At 38.8% G+C, this 23,283-nt stretch overlaps 1 protein-coding gene across 3 annotated transcripts in view; it reads right to left on the reverse strand.

Moving 5' to 3' along the window:
- The window catches only part of ANKMY2 (ankyrin repeat and MYND domain containing 2), a 37,408-nt gene extending 15,895 nt beyond the window's left edge, over positions 1-21,513 (reverse strand). Inside the window, exons 1-4 of one of the 3 annotated variants that reach the window (XM_034668663.1) lie at positions 21,234-21,513; positions 15,706-15,770; positions 8,304-8,442; positions 6,382-6,480 (exon numbers count right to left, since the gene is read on the reverse strand). In XM_034668663.1, coding sequence (XP_034524554.1) covers positions 6,382-6,480; positions 8,304-8,442; positions 15,706-15,770; positions 21,234-21,300 — 370 coding nt within the window. In that variant the 5' untranslated portion in view covers positions 21,301-21,513. Of the gene's footprint in view, positions 1-6,381; positions 6,481-8,303; positions 8,443-15,705; positions 15,771-20,177; positions 20,705-21,233 lie in introns of those variants that run through there. The other 2 variants (XM_002917400.4, XM_011222598.3) reach the window with 2 other exon arrangements.
- Between the last annotated feature and the right edge of the window lie 1,770 nt (positions 21,514-23,283).

Below are 23,283 nucleotides of genomic sequence, written 5' to 3' on the forward strand. Positions count from 1 at the left end.
ATTCTCATTTCCAAGCATTTAGAAAAGGGTGAAGTAACTTCTGCATACGACTGAGGGAAAAGAACAGTAATACAAGAACCACAAAAACTAGCCCTGGTACGACTCCTTTTCGGAAAGAAAGAGAATTTAGGTTACGATGGGTTTCAAACCATATTCAACCTAGATACCATCCGAGAAAGTCCTGTAACCCAAACCTAAATGGGAACAGACAGCTGAAGACAGACCAAGGGGGAGGGAAAGGGGAGTGGACACCAACCATTGGCAGCAGAGATGGTTAATCTGAATAATGGGTGGAGGCAACTTGACTGAGAAATTATCCTGTTGACTGTGAGGATTAGTCAAAGAGAAGTAACCCAGATGAAGGACATTTGAATAACATTTTCGTACTAAAAATACTAACCCCTCTCAGCCAAGTCCACAGCTGGTGGCAGTGGCAGAGGAGGAAACGAAAGGCGTGTTGTCTGACGAGGCGAAAACAGAGAATGTGGAAAAATAAATGAGTTAGAAGCATTTCCTCATGTTAGAACTGCTAAATGGGCAAATGCAGTGCCTCGTGGGTGGGCCATGGGGGATAGTTCTGTTTGTGCTTTTAACTAACTGACGAATATGGGTTTAATTGGGAGTGTTGTGAATAGGAGAGTAAGCATTAGTGGAATGGGAAAGCATTCTCGATCTTTCAAGTCAACAAGAAATAAATGTATTTGAACATGGCCAGGCCAGTCACGTTAAGGAAACACACACACACACGCACACACACTACACACAAGCACAAGCAAAACAACCACCAAGTAAAACAAAGTGTAAAAAAAATGAGGTGAAAGAGGAGGAATGCAACCAAGTTGATCAGTAATCATATACACACAAGCTGAGTACCTGTTAATAGCCAGAGACTATCACTTTGGGTTGGAGAACAGAGCACACCTACATGGGCTTATAGACATATAGGTATGGCAGTAGTTACCTTACTAAAATGAAATAACAAAGATGAAAACAAGGAGATGGGCAAAGAGATTACTGACAAATGCAAAAAACCAAAAAGGAATCAAGAATGGCTACAATATGCAAACTGGTGCATCCAGTTCCACGATCTGGAAAATAGTATGGAGAGTCCTCAAAAAGTTAAAAATAGAACTCTCCTACCATCCAGCAATTGCACTTCTACCTATTTATCCAAATGGTATAAAAATATTGATTCAAATGGGCACATGCACCCCAATGTTTATAGGAGCAATGTCCAAAATAGCCAAACTATGGGAAGAGCCTGGATGTCCATGGACTGACAAACAGATAAAGAAGATGTGGTAGATATATACAATGGAATATTACTCAGCCATCAAAAAGAATGAAATCTTACCATTTGCAATGATGTGGATGGAACTAGAGGGTATTATGCCAGGTGAAATAAGTCAGCCAGAGAAAGACAAATACCACATGATTTCACTCATATGTGGAAGTTAAGAAAGACAGCTGATGAACATAGGGGAAGGGAAAGTAAAGTAAGATAAAACCAGAGAGGTAGGCAAACCATAAGAGACTCTTAACTCTAGGAAACAAACTGAGGGTTGCTGGAGGGGAGGTGGGTGGGGGGATGGGGTAACTGAGTGATGGACATTAAGGAGGGCCCTTGATGTGACAAATGGCTAACAGAAACATGAAAAAATGTTCAAAATCATTAGCCATCAGGGAAATTCAAATCAAAACCACACTGAGATACCACCTTACGCCAGTTAGAATGGCAAAAATTGACAAGGCAGGAAACAACAAATGTTGGAAAGGATGTGGAGAAAGGGGATCCCTCTTACACTGTTGGTGGGAATGCAAGCTGGTACAGCCACTTTGGAAAACAGTGTGGAGGTCCCTTAAAAAGTTAAAAATTGAGCTACCCTATGACACAGCCATTGCACTACTGGGTATTTACCCCAAAGATACAGACGTAGTGAAGAGAAGGGCCATATGCACCCCAATGTTCATAGCAGCATTGTCCACAATAACTAAATTGTGGAAGGAGGCGAGATGTCCTTCAACAGATGACTGTATTAAGAAGATGTGGTCCATATATACAATGGAATATTACTCAGCCATCAGAAAGAACGATTACCCAACATTTGCAGCAACATGGACGGGACTGGAGGAGATTATGCTAAGTGAAATAAGTCAAGCAGAGAAAGACAATTATCATATGGTTTCACTCATTTATGGAACATAACAAATAGCAGGGAGATCGGTAGGAGAAGGAAGGGAAGAATGAAGGGGGGGCAAACAGAAGGGGGAATGAACCATGAGAGACTGTGGACTCTGGGAAACAAACTGAGGGCTTCAGAGGGGAGCGGGGTGGGGGAATGGGATAGGCTGGTGATGGGTAGTAAGGAGGGCACATATTGCATGGTGCACTGGGTGTTATACGCAAGTAATGAATCATGGAACACGACATCAAAAACTAAGGATATACTGTATGGTGATTAACATAACATAATAAAAAATTATTATAAAAAAAAAAGAGGGACCTTGATGTGATGAGCACTGGGTATTATATGCAACTGATGATTCACTAAACTCTACCCTTGAAGCTAATAATACATTATATGTTAGCTAACTTGAATTTAAATAAAACCTAAAAAAGAAAAAAAAATGGCCTATCAGAAAAAGTAGAAATAAAAATTGAAACAAGACAAAGAGTGGCATTCGGCAAGGGTAAAACCAAAAGCAATATCATAAAAAGTGAAGAGCTAAAAATAGTTCCATTAAAAATAGAAAAAAACTGACATGCCAATTGACACTATTACTATTTCTTCTTACTTTGAAGCCTGGAGCTAATTCAAATAGAAAATAAATGAAATTGAATAGCTATAAAACCCAGGAGACTCTAATAAAAATGACAAGACAAAACCAAATCAATAGCTCTCTCCTTACTACCCATAGCCAGCTAGGAATGACAGAGTGTGGAAGTGGTGGTGGGAATTCTCCTTACAGTATGGAAAATAACTACCAACTATTTAGAAATAAACTTGAAAAGACTGTAGTTTTATTTAAAAGACAGACCTGCTATGAGGGAATCTAATGAATATGACCAAAGGACCAAAAACAAGTAAAAGAAACAAACAAAAAAAAACGATATATAGAGGCATACCATGCAACTGAATAGGATGTCTTATCATACAGTAGCCAATTCTCTGCAAGTAAGTACATAACCATTTAATGAGAGTCCAATGAGAACCAAAAATAAAAAACAAACAAACAAAAAGAGGGGAGGAAGGAATGTATTCAAAGAGGAATAAATAAAAGGAACACTTGCTTTAAAGTCAGTGTGATCAGACACTGTGGTATTAATATAGAAAATGACAAGCAGCCCCATGGAAGAGAGTAAGAGGTCCAGAAATAGATACCAGTATATAAGAGAATTTAACTCACCACAAAAGTGGTATTTCACTTTCAGTAGGAAAATGTTGAGTAGTTTCATAAATGGTGCTATCACAATTAATTAAATTATCCAGGGGGAAATGAACTCTAAAAAATTAAGTCTTGAAAATACACACACACACACACACACACACACACACACACACAAAATCTGAAGGAAATTTAGGAGAATACTTATCTAACCCATAGTCAAGAACTCTTCGACAAGACAAGAACCATGGAAGCTATAAAAGAAAACTACGATTATTTAAAAATAAAATTTCTACGGCAAAATTTCCCATAAAGTCAAAAGAAAAATATATAATGAATTCCTGGAAACACATTTGGTAGATAAAGGGTTAGCATCCATAATACACATAAAGCTCCTGAAAGCAGTAAGAAAAAGACAGCCCAAAGGAAAAGTACGTACTGAGTAAGAGAGCCATCCACAGAACAGAAAAAAATGACCAACAACAGATGCAGCTGAATTTCATGCATAATGAGGGGAAAGCAAATTCACAATACACCATTTTTTCAACTATCAGATTGGCAAAAATGAAAGAGTGAAAACACCCAGTTCTGATGAAGATGCTAATAGAAATATAAGATCAAGGATCATTATTACGTTATTTACAGTGATTTTTAAAAATTGTGAAATTGGTGCAGGTGGGTGGCTCAGTCGGTTGGGCATCCAGCTCTCGATTTCAGCTCAGGTTACCACTGTGGGGTCATGGGACTGAGCCCTGCACTGGGCTCTGTGTTCCTCACAGGAACATGGAGTCTGTCTGTCCCTCTCCCTCTGCTCCTCTGCCACCCCCTCTCCCACTCATACACGCTCTTGCTCTCAAATGAATAAATAAATAAAATCATTGAAAAAGACCTGTAAAATATATCCATAGGGGAGAGCAGAATGAACTGTGGGTGCCTGTATCATGGAACATTAGGTAACTGTTGCAACAACTGAATTCAGAACTACTGAGATGAGAGGGACTTCTACGGCATATTGGTCAGGGAAGGAAACAAGTCCCAAGGAATATATTTGTATGATAAATATTTTTTAAAAGATAAAAAATCTTTTTTTTTAAAAGATAAGAATCTTGCACATGTGTGCACATATTTATATAAACCTTTCCACTTGAGGGCAATAAAAGAGGACAATGACTTTTTAAAAAGACTAACCATAATGGAATATATAATGTTGACCAAAAGGCTTAATTTTTGTCTATGAAATTAATCTATATAGATTAAAATGGAACAAAAACATCACTCTTATTTCTCCTATTTTAGGATGGGATTGTGGACAATTTCTACCTGAGATTTTTATGGATACAGTAGTGTTAAGAAAAAGAAAAGGAAAAGAGCATTGTATTAATTTTTCAAAGAACAGCCTCGTCCATTGCTAGCCCTGTGATCCGAGGAAAGTTATGGAATCTCTGTCTGGGCTCTGTTTCCTACATCAACACAATGCAAACTTGTGCAGTTCAGTTGAACTTCCTATGATCTAATTGCCGGGCCTCATGGCACAGAAAATGGAGGCCTCTGGAGGGAAGGGATTTGCCTATGGTCTTGTAATGATTTTGCAGCAGACAAGAACTAAAAAATGAGAATCAAGATTCCTAGATTAGTCTTATTTTCCCCTTGTACTGACAGCCTCAAAGTAGCATAGGGGTGAGTTGGGGGGATCCAGGGAGCCCCTAATGGTAAGAGATAAAAATTATTTTTCTGAAGGTTGCACTGCAAGGCCATACTTTTCTCAAATCCTCCTGAAATTGAGGTAAAATAAGAATATTTGCTCTGACAGAGCGGTCACATAGTGACTCAGTGACTATCTGACTTAATCATTGGTAGCTACTATTAGTAGTTTCAAGATAATTTAATAACAAAATTTAACAAAACATACGGTTACTGCCTCCTATATCTGACTAATTCCCGCTATGTTTCAACTTAAATGTAATTTATCTCGAAACCCCCTTGGAATAGGATAAAAGAACCCTCTCTTTGATATATTTCTATGAAACCCTTAAGTTGTCCCTTGAAGTGTATTTCCACAATGCCTGTCACTGCTGTTAGCCTCTAGCTGCCATGAATACATGAAGAGCCCGCCACTCGCTTGCCACTCTAACCAAAGCACCTACAGTGATGCTTGGTATATAGACTGTGAACGTTAAGTATTTGTATAATGATTTATTAGTCCCACAAAGGCCACTTGCTGCATTCCCAATAGATCAGATGTTTATATATTTGCTTGTCCATCTATGGACTCCCCTTAACTGCCAACTCAGTGAGACCCAAATACCAATGACCAAATATTCGTGCCATTCCCTTCCAGACCCCCTCATATTATGTCCAGGAACAGGATTAATATGCCAAGAAATACTGGGCATACACAATAAATGTCTGCACTTGAGGATGATAATGAAGCAACTATATATTTTATTATTATTAATGTTCCCTTGTAGGAAGAAATAGCATTGTTGAAATTTTTATTAGCAACAGTAACTGATCAAATCTATTTAGTGCTACCTGTAAAGCTCCTTAGGTCAATATTTCATTTAATCCTTTGAGTAACCATGAGCCAAGTTACAATGAGGAAAGTGAAGGTCAGAATGATTCAGTAACCTGCTGTTGAGTGGCACAGCCAGAATTTCAGTTGAGGATTATTGACTTCACAGTTCATGTTCTTGATTTTAGGGTAAACTACTTCCCTTAGAGAAAGAAAATATACTCATTTAAAGCATTTAACTACAACCAAAATGGCCCCACTATTCTTGATATCTCACAAAGTGGAAATTCAAAACAGCCTCCTCATTTTCTCCAAAGTGTCCCTGGATAGTTACACTAAGTTAGACAAAACCTAATAAACTGGAAACATTTGGCTTTTAAAAAATAAACATGACAGTATTTGTACTCTGAGAAGGAAAGTAGTACTTTTTCATGGAGGACATTTTGGATAAAACTTACATTTAAAACGGCCATAAAACTCACCCACAAAGGCTGCCATCTGGGCTGCTGTTCTTCCGACAGAGTTGACAACATCTGTCTCGGCACCGGCTTCCAACATTACCCATGTGATGTCTTTGTTACCTGACGTTAAAAAGGAACATGTCAGCTAGTATTAAAGAATGCACAATTCAAATACCTCCTTCTAATTTATCTGGACCCTTTTTCCCCATTTAGTTTTAGGTTTCCACCCTGTGAATATTTTCATTTTTTCTAAAATGCAAATCATAACCACAATAAAGAGGAAAATGATACAAAAACCCACATAGGAATTAACCTCATTTTTTGTAAAACCCCTTCAGGCAATATAAAAATGTTAGCATGGAATTATCACTTTTTTTTTAACAAAACAAAATATATTTTTCTTACAGATAATGCTTAGTATAAAGCTAAAACAAAAAATACCAACAATAAAGAAGTCTCCACTTAGTATCTATGAACCCATCCCAATCCTCACAAGTATAGGCCCTGGAATAATGATTTAACAGGGGATGGTCTATCTTTCTATACTCTTTTCTCTCTAAACATCCATTTGCCTTTACTCTATTTGCATTCTATCACTAATGTAATCATTACAGATGCTATGCTATTATAAACTATACTCAGTGACCAGCATTTTCCATTAATTTTAGCAAGTTCAAACTATGATTTCCTTAGGAACAGTTCCTGGAAAACACTGCAGAAATCAAAGTTATGCATATTTTAAATGCATTTTGCCAGGCTGACTTCCAGCAAGGTTGGACTGATATGCATATCCCAAAATGGTGCAGAGAAGTCCCTACGCCCGTATTGGACATTATGACTCTTTCTTAACCTCTGCCAATATGGTAAGTGACAAATAATCCTTTATTCTTCTTTTTTGCCTTACTTTGTTTATTGTTGAAAGTGTTTTACATCCTTATGAGCCAGGTGTATTTCTTTTGTTTTCTGCTCAATTTCAGCCGGATTTTCTATTGTAGCACTTGGTTCTAAATGATTTATGAGAACTCCCGATATATACTGATATGACCCCTAAAGATATGTAATAAATATTTTCCTTAGTTTTTCATTTGCATTTTACTCTATATATGGTATATTCTATATTTGGAAATGTTAAAATTATATATAATCAAGTTGGTCAATGTCCTTTTTGAATTATGTATTTTATATATCATATTTAGAAATGCTTTCCTTTTTTCCCCCAAGTTTTTATTTAAATTCCTGTTAGTTGATATATAGTACAATGTTAGTTTCAGGTGTAGAATTTAGTGATTCACAAGTGTCCTCTTAATACCCATTACCCATTTAGCCCATCTACCCCTCCCCCACAATGCTTTCCCATTCCAGGCTTATAAAAATACAGATTACTGCTTTTAAAGTGTAAGAATATTATATCACATCTTCATTTTCTTTAAAAAAAACCCTACAATTACAGATAACTCCACTTAATTTTAAATATTTCCCAGTTGTCTTTATTCACAAACCACAAGCAACATGAATAAATAAGTTTCTAACTGGATCGGCATAATTTAATACATAAATGTCAGTGAAGCAGAAACAGCTCTGTCATAGCACCTATTTTCTCAAGAGAACAGCAAAGAAGTTTCCAGATTACCTCAGAATACAAAGACACAGAACATCAACCGAACTAACCTGAGAGAATAACAATCGAACTCCTTAACTCTACACAAAATAGACTGTCGATACAATCAGGTGATTTAAATAAGTGAAGAAACATATCACCAAATTAACTATATAACATATTTCATACATTATAACTTCAAAAACCAATTCCTACCTTTTCTATAAGAACTGATCTTAAAATTACTATAATACAAAAGCATGTAATTTAAAAGTATGTATGTACTTATAACAAATTTGTATGGATGGTTAATATTAAGATATTAGAATAAATGCTAAAACTTCACCAGAAAGTGCAGCAAACATGAGGGCTGTGTATCCATGCTCGTGTTGATGACAATTTACATCAGCTCCATGTCGTAAAAGTAATTTGCACATATCAAGTTTTCCTTTATATGCAGCATGCATTAGAGGAGTCATTCCATTCTTTAACAGAAAGGAAAAAAGCATTAATTTTACTTATTTACCTCTTTCCCTATGAACAATTCCTACAATTAATTTAAAAACATAAAAGAAACATGAATTAATAAATTCATCCTTATAATCGGTGAAGTACTTTTATGTTGATTTCCTCACTTGGATCTTCCATAAACTGCTGAGGAAAATCAATGGTTTTCTTAACCAATTTTTTTTAAAGGTTTTTATTTATTCATTTGAGAGAGCGCAAATAAGAGCAGGGGGGAGAGGCAGGGGGAGAGGGAGAAGCAGACTCCCTGCTGAGCAGGGAGCCTGATGTGGGACTGGATCCCAGGACCCTGGGATCATGACCTGAGCAGAAGGCAGATGCTTAAATGACTGAGCCACCCAGGCACCTCCTGATTTTTTTTTTTATAGATTAGCAAACAGAGTCAGAGGAGACTTGCTCAACCTCACCTAACAAGTAAAATGGCCAGGCAGGCACCAGACCTAGATAATGGGAGCTCTCATCTCTACCACACATACTTAGTTTTGGGGAAAACAAATGAACCAACAGATACAAATGCACAAATATTTAAAAAAAAAACTCAAAACAATTAGAATGCCTATCAAAGAGAAAGCTGAATGAAATATCTAATATTTACAACATGGAATACCACGAAGCTACTGACTGAATGCATCTGCATCTAGTGAACTGGAGAAATTTCCAAGAATTATTGCCAATGAGAAAAACAAGATGCAGGAAATGTACATTATCATGGTATCATTTTCAAAATAATTAACCCCAAACCACATGTATATTTTGATTATATATATGATTTGATCATATACATGATTGTATAAATATCGAGAAATGGTTGGTAGTATTTACACTACATTGTTTAGTCTCCATGTGCTTTGGGCATATCCAGTGAAACGTCCAACCTTACTTGTTCTGGGTATCTGATACTATTTGGTAGATAAATGAACAAGCTGCTCTCTGTAAGTGAAATTTCAAAGTAAACCAGGATAAACTATATAAATGCTGGCATTTCAAAGCTGTTTTTGATAAAAATTTATCTGAAACATAGAATCTCTTACTGTAGTAAACCTCTGAATACTAACATACTGTGAATTGTTCTTTATGATTCCATTCTATTATTATGAACATAAGCCATCAATATTCTTTTTTAAAAAAAGATTTTATTTATTTTATTTGTCAGAGAGGAAGAGAGAGCACAGCAGGTGGAGCAGCGGAAGCAGAGGGAGAAGCAGGCTCTCTTCGGAGCAGGGAGCCCGATGTCGGGCTCCATCCCAGGACCCTGGAATCATGACCTGAGCTTAAGGCAGACGCTTAACCAACTGAGCCACTCAGGACCCCCAAGCCATCAGTATTGCTGAAGGGTTACTGACGTGAGAATTATAGGAAGGCTGGGACCTTCGAAGTGGCTCTCCAGGAGACATCTTGGTAGGAGTAGTCAATGTTTCTTGAGAATAATAAAACATTGATAAGATTATAATGTTAAGGCTCTCTTTGTTGGCAGTATCTACAAGGATGAGGTATTTCAAGGTTGGGAGTGGCTCAGGTGCATGTGAGTAATCAGATCTCACTACACAGAGGCAGTTTTGGGGAAGTGGGAATGAACTATATAGTTATTACTTTTTGAATGAGGCAAAAATATATTCAGACATGACTAGGGTGGTGGCCCCCAAAGGATGCTCTAACCTGGATGTAAGAAGCTAGCATGTAGGCTGGGCGTAGGGGCAAGGAAAGACACAGGACAGGCAGGTGCGCAGCCAATCACACAGCAATCCCTACAAGGAAAGGTTATATCTAGCTCTGAGTAAATAAGCCTGACACTATAATACTGCCCTAGATTAAAAAAAAAAAAAATCTAAAGGAGCTTTCAACACAATGTGAAAAGATGCTTAAGAATGAAGGAGTTGTGCAAAATTTTTGGAGGTTACATTGCAAAGTATCCTCACCTGTTTAATGTCTGCTTGTGTTTTAACTGTCCTCTGTGTTGATCACTTCTGTCCATTTACCTGTCTGCCTCCCTGCTTCCTGATCCTGTCCCCCCCCCCTTTTTCTTTAATTTTCTTTCTCTTTGCTCTTTCTTATTTACCAGCAGTCTTCACAGGAATTGGTTTTTCAGAGCAATGAAAGACGCAATGAGCAAACCCAATCATATCATTTGCTGTGCAATCTCTGAACATGTTATCTTTGTCATGTCTACAACACAAAGTATGTTTTTCCCATATCAAATTTCAGTGCTGGGGTTGTTGATCCTGGGTAAGAGAAGCCAAACATGTGTTAAGTGATAATTTATACTGAGTTTTTCTTTTCTTTTTTTTACTGGGGTATAAATGACATACAACGTTGTATTAATTTCAGGTATACAACATAATGATTTGATATTTGTATATATTATGAAATATTGTGTATATACTATGAAATATTATGTATATATTATGAAATATATAGAAGCTTTCCATGTAAGTGGATATCACATATACTGTCTTTCAATTTTGGATTATAAGAACAAAAAAAATTACAAATTTTGAATGCAATGATCACTATGTATTATCTTAGTTATAGTACTGCCTGTTATTTGTGGAAAACATTTCAATAGGCAAAGAAAAAAAGGAAGTAACATTAATAAATTCTAACGTTCCAAACAGATATAAAGCTACCATCCTACAAATTTTTTAGTCTTTCTAGTATTTTTATATATTCCAATATAAGTGTCAAGAAAAGGAACTGAATAATTTAAAATACTATCAATCTACTAGACATAGAAGAGAATATTCCCACGTTCAAAATAAACTAAATTGAAAATGTCATGTTCTAGTTATACAAATGGAACAAGTTAATATCAGTTAGAAAAACAAAATACCCAATGTCCATCCCTACTCAAATTAGGAAAGCAGAAATAAGGTTTCATAAAATGTTATCACAGTATTATATGCTATAAAAAGCACTTTATTTTCATATTTTAACATCTCTGAAATTGACTTGTACTTTACAAATATTAGAATCTTACAAATCAACACCAATCTCCACTCCCTTCATTTTTTAATATCTTTGAAATCTGGATGAGTCTTAAAATGTCTGGCATCTTAGATTCACTAAAATGCCAAGAGTAAAAATCCTCACTTCGTGGTCGTTTTCCAAAGGCAGCTTTGGAAAAAGTCTGCATAACTGAACTGCATGAAAAACAAGCAGCTAGAATTCTTTAGATATTAATGACCCTAAAAAGAATTGAAGCTCCTCTTCCATAATTCCTAAATCAAAGAATTTACCAATATTAGCCTATTATGTTACAATTCTGTATCATTACCTACGGCGTTCATTCATTCAACAAATATTTGAGTGCCTAATATATGTCCAACACAGGTTTATGTGCTGTGGATAGCAATGAACTAATTCCATGCCCCTCTAGGCTAGGTCCCTGACAGTTAAATTTTAGTTGAGGTGACAAGGCAGGCGGTAATACAAGTGCTCTAGGAAAAGAACATCGAGTAAGAAGGAAACACAATGCCAGAGAGCAAAAGGAGATTATTATTTGAAAAAGGACAGTTAAGAAATGTCCCTCCAGGCAGGTGGCATTTGAACATAACCTTTCCTGAAGGGAGTGAAGACACAAAGGATTTTAATAACTTATTGCTCCAGGTAAAGAGAATGCAAGTGGGAAACTCTTGGGGAGAGAAGTATCGCCTTCAAGGAATATCAAGGAAGCCAAATCTGTTTCCAGTTTACTCACAGCATCTCTAGGAATCTCCTTGTCTTGACCCTCATTCTTCTAAGGTTTTAACATTAAATATGAGAGTGTGTCTAATGTTTTCACATTAAGTAGGATGCTACTGTTCATCTTTTATCAAGTTACCAAAAAAACAAAAACTAAAAAACCCCCACCCTATTCTATCCTAATCCATTAAGAGCTTTTACCATCAATGGATGTTAAATCTTATCATCTGTTGAGATGGTCATACTTGTTTCTCTTTTATTCTGTAATATAATGGGTTATATTAAAAGATTTTCTAAAACTGAACCATCCTATCATTTTTGGAGAAACCTTACTGGGTTATTATGTCTAACTGTTCTTTTGATACACTACTGGATCAATTTGCTAGTACCTTACTTAGTGTTTTTGCATCTGAGTTATAAACTGAATTGCGCCTAAGGTTTTCTTCAGCTTTTTCCTATTTTGGCATCAGTGTTATGCTAGTCTTATCAAACGAGTTGGGTAACTGCCTGTCTTTTATGAACAGTATTAATTTGTGTAAAATGAGAAGTCCTTGAAGGTTTTCTAAAGCTTACTCAGGTTTGCAGGCCTTAGAGAGTGGCTGGCATTTAAATACATTTACACAGGTTTTCCTTAATTATTCTAGTTTTTCTACTTCTATATGAGATGAGTATATTCATTTTTATTTTTCTATGAAGTTACTATTATATAGGTTTTCATATGTATTGGCTTAAACAAGAACTTAACGAAAATTTTCTTTATAACTGTAGTCATGCTCCCTCTTAGTTTCCTAGTGTTTATTTCATTATTTTCTTGCTTAGACTTTCCAAACTGTGTCTAATATTTTAGTCTTGATAATTTTGTTTTTTCTTTCGTTTATGAACAGCTTGATCAAGATATATAATTCACATACCATACAATTCACCCATTTAATACAGTTTTCAGTATATTTGCAGAAGTTATATAAGTATCACCACAATCAATTTCAGAATATTTTTGTTACCCCTGAAAGAAACCATATACCCATTATCAGTCATTCCTACATCCTCCCTGATTCCCTACTCTCTAATCCAGCCCCGGCCACTACTAATCTACTTTCTGTTCCTATAGATTTGCCTATACTGGACATCTCCTATAAATGAAATCATGTATTTAGTCTTTTGTGACTGGCTTCTTTCACTTGGCAAATGTTTTCAAGGTTCATCCATGTTATAGCACTTGCCAGGATTTCACTCCTTTTTATGAATGAATATTCCACTGCATGGATATACTACATTTTGTTTATCTACTCATCAGCTAATGGATATTTGGGTGGTTTCCAACTTTGGCTATTAAGAATAATGCTGCTATAAACATTCATGAGCAAGCTTTTGTGTTGATATATGTTTTACTTTTCCTAGGTATATACCTAGGATTGCTGGGTCATATAGAAACTCTATGTTTAATCAATGGAGGAATTGCCAACCTGTTTTTTGGAGTGGCTGCACCATTCACCCACGAACAGTTAATGAGGGCTCCAATTTCTCCACATCCTCACCAATACTTGTTATTATCTTTTTTATGATTGCCCTCCCAGTGGGTATGAAGTGGTATCTCACTACGGTTTTGATGGCAGCTAATATTGAGCATTTTTTCCTTTGTATTTCATTTTCATTTTTTTTATAGCCATCCCAAGGGGTGTGAAGTGGTACCTCATGGCAGTTCCCTAGCAGCTAATATAAAGCATTTTTTCATGTGTATATTGGTCCTGTGAATATCTTTTTGGAGCAGTATCTATTCAGGTCCTTTGCCCATTGTTTAATGGGGTTATTTGTCTTTTTTATTATTGAGTTGTAGAAGCTTGTAATAGCTTCTAGTTATAAGTCCCTTATCAGATATGATTTGTAAAACCAATCTGTAGATTATCTTTTCACTTTTTGAATGGTATACCTTGAAGCATACAAATTTTTATTTTAATTTTTTCTTTTGTTGCTTGTGGCTGATGGTTTTTTCAAATGTTTATTTCTTTTTTTTTTTTTAAAGATTTTATTTATTTATTTGACAGAGATAGAGACAGCCAGTGAGAGAGGGAACACAAGCAGGGGGAGTGGGAGAGGAAGAAGCAGGCTCACAGCAGAGGAGCCTGATGTGGGGCTCGATCCCATAACGCCGGGATCACGCCCTGAGCCGAAGGCAGACGCCCAACCGCTGTGCCACCCAGGTGCCCCATCAAATGTTTATTTCTATTTTAGTTCACTGGTTCATTTCCTTCACTGAGTATAGCCTAATCTTTCTTTTTTTTTTTTAATTTTGAGTTAAAAGCTCAGAACACCACACAGATTGAAAGTACAATAATAAGTGCTGCAAAATTTCCTCTATCACTTTGGCCATATAACCCAGCTTTTGATAAATAGTAGCTTTTGATAAATGTTGTTTTCAGTTCTAAGCAATAGATAAGTTCTACTTCTATTCCTTCTTTAACCCAAGAATTAGCCAGAATTAAAATAAATTTTTCAGGTTGTTTTATTATTTGGATCTTATTTTTGTTTATTGTCAGTGTATTCTACTGCATTAGGTGAACTTCTTTGAAATTAGCTAAAATTTCCTTTATAAAATAGCATAATACATAGACTAATTTTTATCAATGTTCCATGTAAAAGAAAATGTACTATTTTTTTCCATCTTACACACAGAGCATTGACTGTCAATTAGTTATCCAAATTTTCTGTTTCCTATATTACTTTTTGTGCTACTTAATCTGGTGGTTTCTTAAAGGTTTTATTGTGGTCTTACAAATTTCTCCTTTGAATTCTATCTTTTTCTTTATGACTCTCAAAGCTTATAAGCTTATAAGTAAAGGCTTAAAGCTACTATATTCTTGGTGGGTTATTAATTATTAATTTAATCTATGAGAAAGAGTTTTCATCTTTTTAAAATTTTTTTTATTTTTTGCTTTAAACTTTGTCTGACATTAATTTTGGTACTCATTTCTGGGTAAAGGGTCAATAAAACCTCTTTCCCTTTTGCATGAGCAAGTGATGTTGAGTTAACTTCCTAGCACTAGAGCCATACTGTATAATAAAGTAGACATTCGTCACACATGGCTAATGGCTGATAGTGGACTGGTCAGGAAAGATACCACCATCATTGCAGAAAGTTATTTTAAAGAGCAATTACTCTAGGAAGTCGAGTTTAGGTTTGGTTAGCTTACCCTAGAAGCAGAATTGCTGTAACAAAAGTATGCACATTTAAAAATGACACATATTCTAAAAATTTTCTCCAGTGTGTGATGTCAATTTACACCTAATCCATTAGTATATAAAAGTCCAATGTTTCTCACACTTTACAAGAAATGATATGATTTGGTTTAATTTGGACTTATTTGATTAATAAAATTAAACATGTTTTTACATGTTTATTCGTCTTTTGTAACCTGTCTGCTTACATTTGGTTTAGAGATTAGTATAACTTAAGCACAAATACTAGATAACAATTGTTAGTATTACATTTTATATATTATCCATTCTTATAAAAAGTAAAGCACTTTATTCAACTTTTTAAATTTTACCTCATCCAAACAGTTGACACGGACATTCTTGCTGGCTAACAGTGTTCCAGCTTCTTGGACAGTACCTTTAAAAAAGAAAAAAAAAAAAAAAAAAGGAAGGAAGGAAGGAAGGAAGGAAGGAAGGAAAGAAAGAAAAAAATGCAAAATAAAGTTATTTATCATTACAACAGAAAAAACAAATCTAACATCATGGAAACAAATTTTAAAGGGTTATATGTAAAACTAAAACAGTCTGGTTAGATTGTTAAGAAATAGAGTATCAACACATAGTATTTTTTCTATCAAGTAATTATCCAGAAGAACAGATTTATAGAAACTAAAATAGCTTCATCTTGTTTTTACTTCCACTGACCTTAGAGTATATTAAATTGGCCATATTTTCCTTTTGGCAGTGATACAATAACCACAAAGTGTAAGACTTTTAATACTGAAATCTTAAAGGGCATCTAGTCCAACCCACCCTCTAAAGCTTAAATTCCAGTCAATGTAATAATTGGAGTTCAAAATACAGTCAGTATTTCTATCCTCTGTCATCACTGGGCCCTGTGAATTGATGGTAACATACTTATAATAGAATTCTTGGTTTAGAAATGCTTACATAAACATTTCTTTGAAGCCTGGTTCCACAGAAAAGTGCCTTATGGTGAGTAGATTGTCACACTGAACGTCCTTGAACATAAACCTGAAGGTTAGTTCTTTGTAAATTTGGAAATAAGCTATAATTGGACCACAACTGTCAGGTTTTTCCAGTCTTTTGTAAGGCATACTGACACAAGCAAGTAGTTGCAAGAAAGAATGTTCCTATTATCATCGTTAATAATAGTCAGCTACTCGTTCTGCCAAAAAATTTCTGGTTTGACGGGGAAAGGAACAATGAAATTGAACTTTCTCAGGAAGAAAGGATGAGATAAGCCTCTCCTCCACAAGGACAAAAAAGAATAGGAGCATCCCACAACTAGGAGCTTTTTCTCTTTTTCAACTGAAAATTACAGCTTAAGATATACGCAACTAATGAATCATCAAACTTTACATCAGAAACCAGGGATGTACTGTATGGTGACTAACATAATATAATAAAAAAACATTAAAAAAAAAAAAAAAGAATGTGCTTGCCAGCTTTCCCCGTTAAATGTGGAATGCAGAATAAAGATGAGCATGCTTCCCTCTCCCTCACCAGCTCCTTAGGTAAGTCATCTGGTTGCCTCACACCAACAGGGAACAGACAGAGAAATGTGTCCTAGATTGACGGAGAAATAGCTCTGCTGGGGAAATGTGTCAAGTAAATGATCTACAAGTTCCTGGATTATGACAGCAGCTATCTTGTAAATAGTGCATTTTTCTGACCCTGGACTCCATGTGAAGGCAGTTAGTATCACTGGCTGAAGGGCTACTGAATGAATGGGGGAAAGCCCTCAAGCATGTAAGCAAGTTCTACATGGAACATTATCCATACCTGGTCTTCTCATCAGAGACTTTCTTCTACATCTTTAGAAAGCAATTAAAATAGCACAAAGACTCTGGCACCCCAATTTCACTTCAGGAAGATGCTCTGGCTGATATCCGTTATCCAGTGAGAAATGACTGATGTGATTTTCCATCTGATCAGGAGATGTTTACACAGGAAAGGGAGAATACTAGAGGGACTGTGAGCATGTCCAAGCATGCTGCATGTTGTGTGTGTGTGTGGGGGGGGGGATTACCATCATAAACATTTGGCTCATGTGAGAGAATAGGTCAACAATTCTATAAAATGTTTAGCCCAATGGCCAAGAGTCTAAGTTAAATCTGTCTTGTCAGGAAGCAATTTAAAATAAGCAAATAAAGACGAGGGATGCACACATATACCAATGGATACCAGCTGGCCTTTTAAAATGCAGGGACCAAGATGAAAATTTTTTTTGCAAACTGTTTGGGCCTCCAGATTTTGGAAAATAGATGAGCAAAATACCCAAAGAAGAAAAACTTGTGATCATTTCTAATTTTATTTTCCTAATTTAATGACATTAGTAGAAAATTACAGAAGGTCTAGAATACACTTAAAATATGCACCATTTATCATACCTTAATTATACCTCAATGTAGTTGGTAAAATAAACCTTATTGTCCAAGCCTGTTTCATAACTCCTTTTATGTAAATAATGAAAAAAAAAAGTAGTAAATTCATCACTTTCTCATTAAGTCCACAATCCCGGAGATCTCAGGTACTAAACAAGTAGTGGAAGATTTTCTGGTTTATACCCTTAAGGAAAGTTTAATTTGTTTTGAAATAGTACTTCCTCAGTGCTTAACAAAAAAGATATTAGAACTTAGAAAAATGGGTCAATCTACATGAATATAAGCCCACTGGATGTACTTCAGTGATTTCAATTTTCTCTTCTTAAATGTCATTGAATGGATGCCTTCATTAACTATGATATGAATGGTATATATGAAAGAGCTTCTCAGTTTTATCTGGAACTTCTTTTTGGCATTTCTAACAAATATACAATCTGTAAACTACCTAGCATGTGAATTCACTTGAAGAAGAAATCACTCTAAAAGTGTCCAGGAGCAATGTGCAGTATTCTCTGGATTGTCAAATCTCACTCACAGTCTGCTTAACTTCTGAAGGGGCATGACTGGCTGAAGAGAGATACTCAGTAATTTGCTGAGTTTATTTTGGACTGGCCAAAATGACAGGTCACACTTGGCTGAAAATTTATTGTCAGTTCCAAGTACTAGTGCTGACTAATCTAGCACCTCCCAAAGTTGAGAAATGTATTAAAAGGGGGGAAAAATTAAGAACTCTACCCACCCACTTAAAAGAAAAAAAGTTTCTTATGAATATAAACATAAACTTTGCTTAGGACCTTCATTCCACTGTAAACCAAAAAAAAAAAAAAAATTTTACAAACTAAATGCAAACAAAGCTACAAAATCAGTAACACTGAGAATTAAAATTAATTTAACTTGACAGATGATACTGTGTTGCTAAAATTAAATTGCCTCTAGAAGTGAATATGGTATGGACTGCTATGGTTCTGATTTCATTTTTTTGTTTAGTTTGTTTTGTTTTCTTTTAAGATTTTATTTATTTATTTGACAGAGAGAGAGCTCACAAGCAGGCACAGTGGCAGGCAGAGGGAGAAGGAGACGATGCAGGGCTCAAAGGGCTCACAGGGCTCGATCCCGGGACCCTGGGATCATGACCTGAGCCAAAGGCAGACCCTTAACCAACTGAGCCACCCAGGCACCCCTGTTTAGTTAGTTTTCAAGTCCAGTGTATTTCTAGGACTATGGGCTAAATGATATCTCTGCTTTGCGACTTATTTCCTGTGTGACACTGGACAAGTTATCTAACTTCTCAGGTCCCCAGTTTCTGTGTCTATAAATTTAGAGATCACTGTATTTACCATAATAACACACAAGACAAATAGCACTTTAAATGCTTTACAGACACTAATTCATCTGATCCTCCCAACAATGTTGCAAGGTAGGTACCAAGGAGAACCAGAAGCTCAGAAACCATAACTTGCCCAAGGCCACATCACCAGCAAATGACTGTAGTAGGATTCCAAATCAGACCTGCATGGTGAAGCACCATCCCATGTCGTCTCTCATCATGCTGTTGCTTAAAAATAATTCCTAGCTCATCAAGATCAAATGTATCAACACATGTAAAGTGCTAAGAATTATGCCTGGCTCATACCAACATTCAATAAAGGCCACTTACAGTTGTTATTTTCTCATATCTCCCATTATTTTTGAGAGTACAGTGATGTCCCAAGGACCTTCACTTGACAAGAATGTAACACAGACTAAGTCCGTCTCAGTTTCTCATGGCGTGAGCCAATGCAATTGGTGAACCACACTGTCTCTGCAAGAAAGCACCTTGATGTACAATGTAGACCCAGAAACATCACAGCATTAACCAGACTAAAGTTGACATTAATTCTCTTTTATAGCATCTTTAAAATAAAAACTGGTGTACACCTAAGAAAATATCCAAGGATCCCCCCCATCCCTTCCAGAAATGCACTTTATAAAACCGCTCACTTGTTTATACTTTGAAAAACTGAAAGCTCTGGACTGTTTAAAAGCAGAATGTGCATCCCTGGTGGATTTTGAGTGGATCCTGTTTCCTTTTGCCCAGCACAGTACCTGGCACACAGCTGGGGCTCACATGTTTGCTGAACTGAATCCCAGAGCCACTGAGGGAAGGGAGAAATTACCCAGAGACAGGAACAACAAAAGACGGCAGTGCCAAAAAGTTCAGCCAGAACTGTGCAGAACAAACAACAAAACAACCAACTCCATGTCCCATGGTTCTAGGCAAAGAAGGCTCATGATAACTGTAGCTGTGACTGACTGAAAATTGTTGAGATCAGATGAGGTGGGCTCAGCTAATCAGTACCTGTTGGGTTCAAATCCGATTTTTTTTCTTTTTTACATTTAGACTTCCCTTGTCAGTATGAAGAATAAATTTGCCTTACTCTCTGGGAGTCCAGATTTGAGCCTGGCTGCTTCACAGAAAGAAGACTGGAAACCGGGAAGCCTTCAAGCTGGGACAACTGGCCTCTCTGCCATTCCAGGACAGATATGGCTATTTCATTCTCGACAGTAAACCAACAACCACTTTAACTCTGTCCGCAGTCCCACCCATACCCATCCCGGAGCGGTGACTGCAGGAGAAGCCACGTAGTCACGCTCTTGGCACCTGCCAGGTAACGGGATTCAGTGAACTCCTCTGGGACATCCACTCGGGGACTGAAGGAGAAACATGGCTTCTGGCTCGTCCCGGCGGCCTACATCTCCCTCCCCGGCACCCGGAGCGGCGGAAGTGGGACAGGCATAGGGAGAGTGAAAGGGAAGGCGCAGAAGAGCGCGGGGAGAGGATCCAAGCTGTGCTAAGGGCGCCGAGGACTGTGGACGCCTAGCCAACCTCTTCGCTTCCCTGCGGGTTCCTGCGGAGGCCGGGGGCTTCTGGAAGGAAGCCAGGGAGGCCGGGACGCAGAACCCTCAATGTAGCAAATTACAGACCTAGTTCTGTGCCCTTATAAAGAACCCTTCTCCTTAGGAGTTCCCCCCCCAGGCGGGGGCGGGGACAGCTATGGGATCCAGATCTTTCGGCCTCCGGAAGTCCAAACGGCCCTTTAGACACCCTTCTAAGAACCCGAGGCCACCGTCGCCAAGACTGACGGTGGTCAAAATCACCTTGAGAGTTTTGAAGAATGCGCATCATGGGACCCATACACAGAGATCGCTCATTATAATCTGAGCTGGGGCCTGGAAATGTGTATCTTTCCAAAAGCTGGTTTGGGAGACGAACCCCTGCAACCTCCAATCTTGTCCCAGCAGTGCTTCTCGGTCCCCTCCTCTCCGCCCCCGCAACCGGTCCCAGACCACCGAGAGAAACGCTATGTCCCGGTGCGAGGCCACCAACCACGCAGAACCTCAGCGGAGGGTCAGCCCGGCCAGGGGCGCCCCCAGGGCTCCGCCACGCCCCCAGACCAGGCAGGCAGCGCCCCGTTGCAGCCCAGCACCCATACCTTTCCCGATGACTTCTAGCAGCTCCTTTTCTTCCTGGGTCAACTCGCCTTTCGTTATATGAACCATTGCTCCCGCCAGCTTGAAGATGATTCTTTCTTTGGAGGTATTAAAAAGAAACTATGTGTGTGTGTTAGGAATGCCAACCGCAGTGGGGCAACTCCAGACCAGGACGCTGAGTAGCCAACCGCGGAAGCGTTCGAATTCTCTCCTCCCTCCCGCGGGCTGGAGAGCAGCTGGCGAGCTCCGGCGAGCCGGGAGGTCTGTCGCTGCAAGCCCAGCGACAGTCACCGCCCGCCCGCGCGTCATTGGCCAGGCCGGGAGGAGGAGCTACAGGAGGCGGCAGCGAGAGACTCCCATTGGAGCAGCCTGACAAGGAAAAACCCAATGGAGAAAATAAGAGGGGGGAACTAGATTCCTCTTCCACGTTCCCCACCCCTCCTGCCGCTCTCTTCAATATTTAGACACAGGCAATATTTAAATTCTCTTTTCAGAAGTTCTGTATCCGTCCGTGGCTGCTCAAGGCGTGCAGAGGTCCCTGGCTCTCTCTACAAGCCCCCACTGTTTCCCCAGGAGTGGCGCAGCCCGGGCCGGGGCCGGGCTGGGAGGCGGGGCGGCGCGGGAGGCGGGGCTGCGACGGGCTCTGTGGGTCGATGTCAATGTGTCTGTCCTTCACTCCTCCATTGTCTGCCGCCGCCACTGCCGCGGTTGCCACCGCCGCTGCCGGAATCGTCGCAGCCTGCAGCCTCGCGCGTCGCCGCTACCTCCTCGGACAGGTGAGAAGCAACCTAGGTGGGACAGGGGAAGCCCGGAAGACGGCGGAAACCGCGGCCGCCTTGCGGCGGGAGGCTTCCATCCGGGCCGAAACTGGCGGGCAGGAAGCATGTGCCTGCTGGGGCGGCTTCCCGTCCCCCGGTGGGGAAGCTTGCCCTCTACCCCACTACCATCGCATATACCGCGAATCAGTACCCCAGATTGAAGGTTCGCCACTTGCCACTTTCGGCTGCCCGGGGAGACCCTGGGACAGAGAGCCGGCGGGGGCGGGCCACGCGGTGGGAAGCGGCGGGTGCATATCGTCTCGTGCGTGGCACCGCCAGATGCGGCTCCCCAGAGGCCGGGGCTGGGGCTTTGGTCTAGGGGTGGGTTGGGGAGGAGGGCTCCCCAGTGCGACCGAGGTGAACGCATCATGAAGAGTAGTCTCTGAAGAAGGTAGTTCTCTTTTGGCAAGCCTCGACCGCCAACCCCCACCTCCCCCGCCCCCGCCGTCCAAAACACACACACTACTTGTCATCTCCTCTGGCCTCTGTGGAAGCTGTGGAAGAAAACCGGATCTGATCGCCCTATGGTGCCTGTTAAGGATGTTTGGAAACAATTTACACTTAAACTAATACTTCGTTTATGAGAGGTGGCCTGGGGGGAAGGGGGAAGGAAGGGCCCCCGCTCTGCTAGAGTTCCCAGTCTCTTTGTAACTCAGATCTTGAGATTTATGGAAATAGGGAGGGGAGGGGGTGGGGGCGGAGATTAAATTGGCGTTGCTGTCTATATATAGCCTTAGATTAGCCTCTTAATCCAACCTTCATTCAACTGTAATATGTTGCAGTAAATACGAGTGTGTACCCTCCGTGGCTCAGAAGCAAGTCTTGCTGGCTAATACGAAGTCAGTCATTCCTCCAGCGCGCACATCCATAACATATTTACGGCCTCAGTGAAAGCTTCTTTAGAAATTAGTGTTCATGTGTTACTGTTGTTTCTCTATGGACTAGTATTGATTTTTCTTCCTAGATCCATCTACTTCAAAGAGAAATATTTGAATAATCATCTAGACTTTTTTTGTTAAGCATCCCCACCACCCTCTTTCTCCCCACAGTGCCATGTATGAAATGAAATGGATTTTCCTCTGGCCTTATGCCTTCGATCTTTCTTTCTTTCTTTCTTTCTTTCTTTCTTTCTTTCTTTCTCTCTCTCTCTCTCTTTCTTTCTTTCTTTCTTTCGAGCTTTCACTAACACTTCTGAAATCCTGGAAGATGTTCATCATTATTTCCTGCATTTAAC

Source organism: Ailuropoda melanoleuca, chromosome 1 (genome assembly GCF_002007445.2).
Source record: "Ailuropoda melanoleuca isolate Jingjing chromosome 1, ASM200744v2, whole genome shotgun sequence".
Lineage (NCBI taxonomy): Eukaryota > Metazoa > Chordata > Mammalia > Carnivora > Ursidae > Ailuropoda > Ailuropoda melanoleuca.